The following is a 12,256-nucleotide window of genomic DNA, read 5'->3' as shown; positions in this document are numbered from 1 at the left end:
GGGAAATTGAATGCTACAAACATATAAAGGCATAATATATAAAATTTTGTACCTCTGACTTTGTGGTAATAATTTGGGGAGGCCTTACACATGGCTGAAAAAGTCAGGTGCCCCAATAGTTTTGTCCAAATAGTCTTTCTATTGCTGAATCAGAACCTCTTGGCAGAGACAGTCAGTAATTCATAATACAGTCTTAACCCTAATCTTTCCCATGAAGCAAATCGGCCTTAAAAGCATCACTGATTCCTCAATCAGATTTTTATTTTTGTAACAAAATGTTATGAAAGTGTTTTTTTAACAGTGATCTCTTTTCTTCCTCATCCTTCTCACATTTTTTAAGTACAGTGCTCATGGATCTCTAGCAAAAAAAATCTAAAAGTGTTTCTTTTAGCCCTAATTCTGCTTAATGGTATTTTGACTGTTTGTTTTTTAGTTTTGTTTAGGGTTTTTTTTTTGTTTTTTTTTTTTTTTTTTCTTTTATTTACATTTAGGACATTTGGCAGACAGTCTTATTCAGGGTAACGTTGATTTATCTCATTCATACAAATGATCAGCTATGGGGTTAAGGGCCTTGCTCACGGTTTCAGGAGTGGTACTTCTGTGTTTTAACTAGAGGTCGAACGATAGTGAATTTTATCGATACCGATTAATAACCGTTTAATTAATTGATTAATTTTTTCCTATCCTGGATAAAAAACAAACAAAACCTTCATGTAAAATAGTGCTGAACTTTATTCCAAAAAAAAAGACCAGTACTGAATCATGGTAATAAATACTAAAGGTAATAAATATGAATATAATAATTAATATAAATATATAATGAATAAATTGTAAATAATAAATAAAATATAGTGCTCTCTGTGCAGCATGCAGTCTCATGTAAAAACAAGCAGCAACGTGGCATCAGTGATTCGCCTCTAGAGGCCGCTCTCGTAATGACAACGGACCGGAAGCCGGAAAAACTATCGGTATGGATTTTTTGATGATAGCCGATTAATCAGTCGACCTCCAGTCTTAACCACTAAGCTACCACCTTCCATAAGTGATGTCAAAGGGATTATAATGTGTGTATAACACCCACTTGTACGTATAACGCAGGAAAACAGCAGCAGTGTTTTTGTGGCCTAAGAGCAAATACAAATAATAAGCATGAATTTATTTTTAAACACATATATTTTAGAGTGAAGAAATATATCTCATGCATGTATTTTAGAGAGAATATACTATATATTATAAAAAATTATATATTTCTTATGACCTACAGTATGGATTATTATTTGAATGGAAATTATAAATGTTTTGTGTAATGCTTACTTTCTGGAGTAATTTTTGCTAAAGGAAGCCAATAATTACGGAAGCCACCGTATTTTCGTCTCTGTGCACAAGGTCTAAGCTGGCTTATATAACTGATACTTGCAGTGCTGCAGTGTAAATGGGTGGGTGGCCTCTTTCATGATGTCTCAGCATGAAGGCATGTCACTCACACTCTCACACACACATTCAAGGAAATTGCATGGCCTGTTAATAGCTCTGAATAATGCACAAATCCCTCATGGCTTTCCACACAGAATTTACACAGCAACACTCACAAATTCTATTGTACAAACGTTTCATATCCACAAGGTGGCACTTGGACCTCAAGTACGCCATCAATCGGCGTCAGGGGTAGAACGCTGAACATACATCAGATTAACTTCCTACAACATCAATGTGAATATAATGCAGGAAGAATGCAATGAAAATAAACAGGTCATGAGATGAGAACGCAAGATTTAAACCGATCAGCCATAACATTGAAACCACTGACCGGTAAAGTGAATAACATTGATTATCTCAGTAAAGTGCCACCTGAGGGGCGGGAAGTTATGTGTTCGGGTCAGGACATCTGCAGGTCCTGGGGGTGCAGTGGTTTGCATACCAAAAGACACCATTATCCTGAGATACCTCCATTTATCTCATTCATACAACTGAGCAGTTAAGGGGTTGAGGGGGATTTGAACTCATGAGCTTCAAATCCAAACTTCAATGTCTAAACAACTAAAGCTACCAACTTAACTGAATATGTGTAAAAATGTAAAATCTTAAATTGTAAATAATTATTTTTGTTTTTTTCTAATAATGTCATTCTGTTTTAGGTTTTAAATACAAGTGATAATTGCAAATTATTGTTCATTAAATTAACATTAAATTAAATCATTTTGACAGTTAATAATGAGGTTATTTTTAAAGCATTCAATAAAATGACCACAAAAATATACACTTTTGGTTAAATTGGCAGATACTACCCTAGAGCATAGGCCCATGATGAACTTGACCATATGTTCAGTTATTTTTGATTGAGTAGTGGATGTCCTTCATCCTACTGTACCTGCATGTGGTTCTTCTACCACAGAGTCTTATTCACTTTCTGTCTCTATTTGGCACCTAGCTGAGTCTCACCTTAGGTGATAGGGTTTATATGTGATGACGTTTGTCTTTGCCTGCCTTGAAATGACCTTTTATTCTTTATTTTTTTCAGTTAATCGCGCATCTTTTTCTTTTCTCATCTTCCTGTTCCCTTTTTTGTGTGCCTAGATTTTTAGATTGTCTCCAGGTTGCATCATCCGCACAGTTGTGATTTTTTCCCTCCCTCTCCCCTCCTTTCCTCCTTCTGTCCTTCTCTCTCTCTCTCTCTCTCTCTCTCTCTGTGTGTGTCTCTCTGACTCTCTCTTTATTCCTCTCAGCTCCTCAGGAAGAGGCATATAGGAAATGATATAGTGACCATCATCTTCCAGGAGCCTGGCGCTCTGCCGTTCACGCCCCAGAACATCCGATCTCACTTCCAGCATGTCTTTGTGATTGTGCGCGTTCACAACCCCTGTTCCGAGAACACCTGCTACAGGTACACATTCCCTCTCCTTGTACAGTAGTGCTGCCAGTTACCATAGCAACCCTGGCCTGACAGCAGTTGCCGTGGATACTACATGTTAACCTAGCAGTGCATTTCTAAACCACATTACAATCGTGTCCGTTCACCATCGGAGGCACTAGACGTTAATAGAAGTCACCAGTTCATTTACATCACAGGCCGATGGTTTCTTTCCTTCATCTCCATAGTGTTGCAGTGACGCGCATGAAGGACGTGCCCCCGTTCGGACCGCCTCTGCCTCCCACCGGCGTGACCTTCCGCGACCCCGCCTCATTCCGATCCTTCCTCTTGGCCAAGATCATCAACGCCGAGACCGCCGCGCACAAATCAGAGAAGTTCCACACCATGGCCGCTCGCACGCGGCAGGGCTACCTGCGAGACCTGGCTGAGAACTGCGCCAGCGGCACGCCGCTCGACACCAGCGGCAAGCTCAACAACCTCATCTCGCTAGCCGCCAAGCGGCGCGAGAGGGTACGGGCACGCCCAGGGGCGGAGCTCGGTGCTGCTGGAGCCGTGGCCTGGCGGGTCGTGGCTCAGGATTTCAGCAGGGGCGGAGGAGAGCTTCCGTGCGTGCTGGCCATCTCTACTGAGTACGTTGTGCTAGCCGACTGCTCCACAAAAGAGGTGGTGTTCAACTGCTTCTGTGCCGACGTCATCGGCTGGACGGCCGAGAGGCTAAATTTAAAGCTCTTCTATGGCAGAGGGGACCACGTGGCGCTGCGTGTCCCTGAGGGCGGCGCCCAGGACATCAGGGAGGTGGTGCAGAGGCTGAAGGTACAAGAAGCAACAATACAACTATGATTGTGTCTAGATGTTATGTTCAGGATGGGATATATAACAAAACCAAATTGGTCTAACAGACCAATTGCTAAAGAAGTTAATGCTGTTAATGCTTGATGGGTCAGGACTGTTTTAGCAGCAAAAGGGGGAACAACCAATATTAGGCAGGTGGTCATAATGTTATGCCTGATCCGTGTATATCATTAATACTATAGAAGCACTATAATGGTTTAGACCACAGCACTACTGTGACTATGATTGCTCAGAATGTGTTGATAGATTTTTTAATAACAGCAGTGCCAGGAATAATTCATATAAAAGCACTCATCCACTATTTCTATAGTAACAAAAACCTGTAGGGTGGATGTTGTACATAATCTAAGGCATTTCAGAAAAGTATCTTGCTCCAGGTTCAAATAAAAATATTTTATGAAATATAAAGGTTGACACGAAGGAGGTGTAATGTTTATGTAACATCCATGAAAGGAGTTAACGCTTAGTAACAGTCAGTTTTCCAATAAAAGCGGGTCTTCAGGTCCTGCCAGTTTCTCTGTTAACTTCAAAACAGAGAGACGAGTGTTTGAATTTACCACAGCATAAGTGATAACAAAAGCAAACCTGTTTTTGCAGATATTCCACAATAATTAATGTATCTAGGAACATATAAAAAGGAAATTAAACATTGTAATTAATGGCTGTGGTATAAGAGGAATAAAACACTTCAGAATGTGCAGCTGTACATCAAGTCAAATCCATCACCGTTGTGTTGTTAATCCTTAAATAATAAAGCTGTTGTTAAAGCAATCACATTTGTTACGTTTGTATAAAGATCTAGTGATTAATAATTGACTGACAGCCACACATTGGCCATTGATAAACAGAAATGCCACTATGCCTCATTTCTACTAATCACCAGTCTATGTTACGCAGTCACACTCATACTGTACTTGGTCATTGTTTTGTACCTGTTATGTAATCGTACTGCTTTATTTCTTCCTCAGACGCTGACAGTCGGCTGTGAGACGGTGGACATGACGCTGAGACGGAACGGTCTGGGTCAGCTGGGTTTCCACGTGCGCTTGGACGGCACCGTTTCCGAGGTGGAGGAGTACGGCTTCGCCTGGCAGGCAGGCCTTCGTCAGGGCAGTCGATTGGTCGAGATCTGCAAGGTCGCCGCGGTGACGCTCACGCACGACCAGATGATCGACCTGTTGCGCACATCTGTCACCGTGAAAGTGGTCATAATCCCACCGTTCGAGGAAGGAGGAGCACGCAGGTGAGCCAAATCATACATCTTTCAGTTCATTCCTGCTGCAAAACAAAATAATGTTGCAAATTCCATCCGATTTTTTTCTTTTTTTTTATTGGTTTTTAACCAGTCAGTTATGTGACTCCAGGTTTGGCTTCATGTTTCACATATGACCAGCCCCTAACATCTGGCTATTCATTGTGTCTGATTTTTTTTATGCTGTAACTTCTGTCTTTTGAAAGCAATTCTTATTATTCTTTATTTTACAATATGTTTTAGTCTTCTCCAGCACCAGCATGACAGTGTGAATTCAGATTTCATCCATAAGCCTACCTAACACATTGGAATCTTAGAATGCCTATACAGAAAGGTTTGCTGAGCAATAAAGGCTCATTAAGCACAACTTGCACGAAACAGCAAATCTTTTGCCCGGCATATGAGCGGCAGCAGAATCCAGCACCGGCAAAGCGGTCTGCATCTGCTTTCTGCTTTCTGCTTTCCTCTCTCTCCTCCGAGACATGTTCTCATTTCGGTGATGATCAATACTAAGATTCTTGGCAGGCGAGGCTGCTGTTGCTCTTGCTGCTGTTGCTCGTTTCTGCCGGATGTTTTTCTGCACCGACAACGCAGTTGGCTCACTCCCTCTCAGCTGGGTTCATTTATCCACACTTCCGTCAGCGATTGGCATTTCGTACGCTATTGATGAGCGCACCGTGGTTTTTCCTCTGCCGCATATATATACAATAGATCTGACATTACCGAGCAAATAACTTTTCTCCCAGTCCGCTTCTGCTTTATGTAACTCGCACATAGCAGATTTGGAGACAGTAGGCAGACACTTCAGTTCTCAGGGTAGCAATGAGTGGGAGTGTTGGAGAGAATAGGAAGAGGAGCTGCGAGTGTGTGAAAAGAAGAGAAGAAAAAGTGGATAACTGTTTAAGAAAGTGCAGAAATGTTTATTCTTTTATATCTATATTCTGTTCTATAGAGGTGGTGAACAAGCGGTTGTTCACCATTTTCCCTGGCAGATCTTTTCTATTTTTTTGGACTCCTTGATATGACTAGTTCGTTGGTCATATCTGTGTGTGAAAAGTTCAAATCTCAGCAACACCAAACTGCCCCTGTCGATTCCCTTGAGCAAGACCTTTAGCCAGCACGTTCTCGGTTGAATCCTCTCTCATAGTTGTAAGTCGCTTTGAACGAAAAAGGGTCATGCAATTGTGATGTAAACAATAGACGTCATATAAACAGTGATAAGCAATTATAAGGAACATGTCCATTGTAAAAAACGCTATGCAAATAAAAATGAATTGAATTGAATAGAAGGGCTATACAGGAGACAACCGAAAACAACACTGCTGTTTATATTAATCTTTTTCTTGAATTGTATTTTACGTTTGTCTCCTGAGCCCCTGAATTTTAACCTTTTAATGCACATGCTTCAGTCTTGTAAGCCAATCGATTCAAGGCAGGACCACGAGCGTTTGGGCCAGAATCATTTAGACACCCGCTCATCAAACCTGCGTGTGGTTTTTCTTCAAACTCATGCTACGAATTTGGAAGCGTACATGTTTTCTTCCAAATGTCTCTGAACACTTTAGAATTGACAGATCTCTTTCCCTAGAACTAGGAGACCTAGATCCTATCCACTATGACAATGCTCCATTGAAAAAAATTAATTCCATGCAGTTTTGTGACCAGGTTTCCCAAGGTTGTAGTGGAAGATCTCAATTGGCCTGCACTTGAACCCAGTTGAACCCCTTTGGGATGAATTGGTATGGTGAGTGCACAATAGGTGTTGACCTGACCGTTTTTCCACGTAGTGGGTGAATCCCCAAACCACATTGCCAAATCTGGTGGAACTCCTTTCCAGAAGAGTGAAAGCCGTTACAGCAGCGTAGAAGCAAATAGCATGGGGATGGTCAACAAGCACATACAGTTGTCACCATCAGGTGGCCACATATACTATATGAAGAAAAGTATTGGGACGCTTGATCTTTCCTGCCATGTGGTTCTTCTCCAAACTGGTACCACAAAGCTGGAGACGCCCAGTTGTATTGGGTGTCTTTAGATGCGGTATGATAAAATGTTGTGTTTACTCGAATTTGGAAACCTAAACCCGTTCCAGCATGGTAATTAGATTAGATTAGATTAAAAAAGATTCAACTTTATTGTCATTGTGCAGGGTACATGTACGGAGCCAATGAAATGCAGAAATGCCCCTGTGCAAAAAGCGAGCTCCATTAAGATTTGCTTTACATGGTTTGGAGAGGAAGATCTTTAGTGGCCTGCTATAGAGCTCTGATTCTCAACCCTACTGAACACCAATGGGATGGATGTGTAAACACTGGCTGCACCCCAGGCCTCCTCACCTCAACTACATCAGTACCTGACTTTACTAACACCCTTGCGGCTGATGAACACAAATGTCCACAAGCACGCTCTAAAATCTAGTCCCAAAAGATTGAAGGGGATTATAAGAGCAAATTGGGACTACAGTAATCCCCCGTTGTGGTGGTTACGTGTCAAAACCGGCCCACGATAAACAAAACCGCTAATAAACGGACGCCACCCCAAAAATGCTATTTTATGTATACAGTACTGTATTAACATTTTACTTCATATTATAATAATAATTAAATTTTTTATTGATAAATGTAATTATTTCAACATAAAACTCCATAAAAAAAATTCCCTATAAGTTTTTTGGTCTATCGTGCTATCCGCAAGAGACGGGGAAAAATCAGCCGATCAGTTATGTGGCAAATGCAATTCCGTGATAAACCGGGGAGAGTCGAACCGCAGTAAAGCGTAGGATTACTGTAAATGTGGAATGTGATGCTCAAAAAGCACAAACCATACGTCTGACCAGGTGTCCCCAAACCTTTGGCAATATAGTGTACTTTTGGCTGTACAATGCATCATAGTGCTTCTGTATTCTTATATCTGATTAATCAGAAGGTCTTGTCATTTTTTATAAAAAGCTGCTTCAACAGTAGTTCCAGCTACAGGGCTACAAGTTGATATGGTGTTTTTTTGTGATTAGATGGTGCTTCTTTATTTGATCGTTTTGAATGGAGTCTCCAAGGTTAGTGCTTCGTATCAGTCAAAGCTGTCTTTAGGATGGAGTGCTTTGTGTTTTTTTTTTTTGTCACAGTAAACAAACTGCATTTTTGTTCTTAACAGTGAGTGGGAGAAAAAAAAGTAAGGCACTGAACGGAAGGACAGTTTTTACCATTACGCCATCATCGTAAAGCAGAAGCTTTCCACGTACTGTACTTTGATTTGATTCGATGCAAGCTTCAGATTTTGATAGTAGGCGGGGCCTGAAGACTGAATGCAGGGATTTTACAAGGGGTGTTCAAGGTTTACAGGTATAAAAATAGATGCATAGCGTGGCGATACTGCACACAGTAAGTGGTTAGTGTGTCCTATTACTGATAGATGGCACACGTCATGGGCCAGTCCAGAGACCGCTAAACAAGACGGTACACAACAGTGTTCGTGCATGCGTGGAACAGCGTGTGGTGATGAAATTTCTTATGAACAAAAACGTAAAACCCCTGGATATCTACAGAAGACTTCAAGCACAGAACGGTGATGAGACGCCCAGCTGCAGTAAAACATTTAAATGGTGTAAACGTTTAAAAAACGGCGGTACAGCCATCAATCGCCGTCGTGGTGGTTCCCTGATGACGAAGTGAAGCAGGCTGTCCTAGGATGGTTCAGGTGTGCTGACAAGTCTTAGCAGGCATTAGTTAAACATTGGTTTTAAGGAGGCAGGGAAGTATACAGTAATGCATAAATGCAGTTTCTACTCCTTGATTTGTTCTTTTATCTTGAAACTTAAATGTCTCGGTTTAACATGAACGCCCTTCGTATTTTAGCGATTTGGATGATACTACTGTTCCAATTGGATTTACAGATTTCGATGAATAAATAGAGAATGATTCACGTATTTACTTTTTAACATTTTTTAAGAGTGTGTGATAAGTAAAGTAAATTATACAATACTAACCTGGTGTCTGGAAGCTCAATTTGCGGCTTAGGTAACGACACAAGCTTCAAGTACGAGTTACCAAAAAAACGGCAAACGCAAAGTTCTCGGCAGAACGACTAGGCTTTTTGGGATAAGTGGGGAAATTGGGTGTATTAAACTTCTGGCCGCGCTGCCGCTTCAACCCACAAATACACACGTGCTCATTCAGACAGCTTGTCTCGTGTGAATGTTCTGATCCAGAGTGCGGATGTGCTGTGGTGTGTGTAGCAGCTCTTAAGGCATGTAATCACTGCTGCGTTTTGCTAAAGGGGCTCCTCAAGCCCCTAATTACTCAGCAACAGCTTCGACACTGCACTCAGGAGCCATATGGAGCTTTTGTGGCAGTTTAATTACACAACTACTTAAAAAAAAAAAATAATAAAAAAAAACACTGCCTTTTCCTGTCTCCACTGGTAAAGTGCTTCTGAAATAAAAACTAGAATTTATGAATGATTAGTTCCATCTAAGGAATAATTCACAGCTTGGTGTGCCTTAACACAATTTTAGTGCACGACCTAAAGGCAAAGAACCACCAGATGCAACCAGAAATATAAATATCTGACAGATGACTGTCCAATTTGTGAGCATGTTTTTTTTTTTTTTTTTATTGTATTATTATTACTGTTAGGGTGGAACGTCTTCTCTGAGCGTTTTTTGGTCATTTGATTTCCAGTTTCAGATTTTTGCATGTGTAAGCGGGAAAGCAGTATGTAATATACGTTTAGAAACACAGGAAAAGAGCGCACTGGATTTGTAGACATAAATGGATAAAAATTTCGCCCATGTACACGACACAATTGTTGGCATTATATTGTGTCACTGGAAAATGATTGTCCGGTTGGTAAAAGTAATTCAAGGTTGGATCACAATACAGAATAATGCGGTTGAGTCACGTGATGCGCTGTCATGTGTAATTCCTTATTATGAGAGGATTCTATAACAAGTAAAAGATTATTTAGCTGAAGTATAGCCATTTTTTGAGCTTTGAACTGAATTTTTTGCTTGATCGGAGTGGTTGTTTCATGCATCCAGAAAGAAACGAATGTGTCTGTCCATCTATTCTGAAGCTAAACAGTTCTTGAGCAGTAAAAATACCCATGTTGTGCATTTGTATCTTTCTTGGCTCCCTTTTCGTCTCCTGTGGATCCAAGTGCTGTTCCTACTCCTCTTTCTCTCACACCTCTCCCTCGTTCACGTTTTCTCTTTCTCTTTCTTTTTCACACCTCAGCGTCTCTCACCAACATATCTCCTCTCTCTCTCTCTCTCTCTCTCTCTCTCCTGCTTGTCTTTTTGTGGATATGTTGTCTGTAAAATCCATTCACTTCATTTATTGATATGCAGGTTTATTTGTCATCCCCCCCTCCTTTTTTCCTCTCTTTCTCTTTCCCTCTCTCATTGTCTCATACGCTCTGTCTCTCAGGAGAAACATACTGAAGCGGGAAAATTAGGAAGAAATTAATTTGTTGTAAAATTGCAAGGCGATTAAAACTGCACAACGCGCATTCGGGAAAGTGTCGCGTCGCGTCGCGTCGCCGCCTATAAGCGCGCGCGTAGATGTAAATGAGGAAGCTGTGGTGAACCTGCAAATACTAAACGTGTCCGGACACCTTCTCAGCACGAAAGAGAAGTAGGTGGGTGTTCGAACGAGCCCACCCCCTCCTCTTTCACATCCCTCCCACAACAAAAAAAAAAGGTCTCTCCATCTTCGAGTGTATTTTCATACCGTAGCCGGAGGGAGAGAAAGAGCAGAGAAGCCTCGCGCGCGCGTTCGTGCGTCGCGGATGTTAGAAGACGAGCCGGTTAGAAGACGAGCGCGATGGCACCGCCTCAGAGATCCGACACAGCCTGCTGTACACGGAGAGGTTAGTTCACACTTCCAGACTGTGCCAGAGAGACGAACGCTACCCAAAAATAGTGAGTGAGCGAGCGACCAAACAAAAGACAATAACAGCCACAGTGATCAGAGCGATAAGGATGCAGACATGGATGAATAGATATAATCTCAAATGAGGAGGAATTTGTCTTGCTTTGTGGCGGTCTATTAAAAAAGAAAAGGTACGGGCTTATGCTTTTTTTTTGTTTGTTTCAGCGCCTCGTGCGTGCTGTGTTGTGGTTATGATGGGAGTGCTCAGGGATTTATCTCACAACAAAGATGGGTTTGAAATATGATCTGGGTCTGTTATGAAACTTTGCGATGAGTAATAATATCACAGCAGTTCCTACAACAACAACAACAAAAAAAAAACACACATACACACACACACACACACACAAATGAAAGGGATAGTGGGGACGTGACCATCACAATTCCCCTTGTTTAAAGAATTTTTTTTTTAATTAATGCATAATATGTAATAATATATCATGCATAATTAGACATAAATGAACAAAGAATCATATACTTCTCTACACATTGTGCCTTACACACATCCTGCACTAATATACCAATATAACCTCTCAACATTTGTTTATTTTATATATATATATATATATGATCAGGATCATAATGACCAGTGAAGTGAATAACACTGATTATCTCATCATGGCACCTGTTAGGATTAATTAGGCAGCAAGTGAACATTTGGTCCTCAAAGTCGATGTGTTAGAAGCAGGAAAAATGTGCAAGTGTAAGGATTTGAGTGAGTTTGATGAGGGCCAAATTGTGATGTCTAGACGACTGGGTCAGAGCATCTCCAAAACTGCAGCTCTTGTGGTCTGTTCCCGATCTGCAGTGCTCAGTATCTATCAAAAGTGGTCGAAGGAAGGAACAGTGGTGAACCGGACACAGGGTCATGGGCGGCCGAGGCTCATTGATGCACGTGGGGAGCGAAGGCTGGTCCGTGTGGTCCGATCCCAAAGAGCTTCTGTAGATCAAATTGCTGGGAAAGTTAATGCTGTTAGAACTGTTTCGGCAGCAAAAGCTGAACCAACACAATATTAGGCAGGTGGTCATAATATTATGCCTGATTGTTTTTGTTGTACTTACTCAACAGCCCATGCACATTTTACACTGCCCATAGTTTTAATATGTATTTGCTCTACATATATATACATATACATTACATACTGTACACAATCTATCTGTAGTCAGACTAATAAAGAGTAATATCTCTCTCTCTCTCACTCATTCTCTTAATTATTTAAATAATTAGTGACATTAGCAAATTATGGCCATCTGTGAGCTCATATATGCAGAAGAGGGTAGAAAGCAGAAATATCTCATGGTTCTCTGTATTGCAGCATGAGCAGCAGTTTAAAAAGATGCAGAGGTTGCCATCAT

General features: G+C 41.1%; 1 protein-coding gene across 1 annotated transcript in view; it reads left to right on the top strand.

Moving 5' to 3' along the window:
* The window catches only part of sipa1l3 (signal-induced proliferation-associated 1 like 3), a 96,938-nt gene that overhangs the window by 67,131 nt on the left and 17,551 nt on the right, over positions 1-12,256 (top strand). The window contains exons 8-10 of the mRNA XM_046864314.1: positions 2,724-2,881; positions 3,097-3,682; positions 4,690-4,964. Coding sequence (XP_046720270.1) covers positions 2,724-2,881; positions 3,097-3,682; positions 4,690-4,964 — 1,019 coding nt within the window. The remainder of the gene's footprint in view (positions 1-2,723; positions 2,882-3,096; positions 3,683-4,689; positions 4,965-12,256) is intronic.

The sequence above is a fragment of the Silurus meridionalis genome, chromosome 13 (assembly GCF_014805685.1).
Source record: "Silurus meridionalis isolate SWU-2019-XX chromosome 13, ASM1480568v1, whole genome shotgun sequence".
In the NCBI taxonomy this organism is placed as follows: Eukaryota; Metazoa; Chordata; class Actinopteri; order Siluriformes; family Siluridae; genus Silurus; species Silurus meridionalis.
This window is presented reverse-complemented; position numbering and strand designations above follow the sequence as displayed.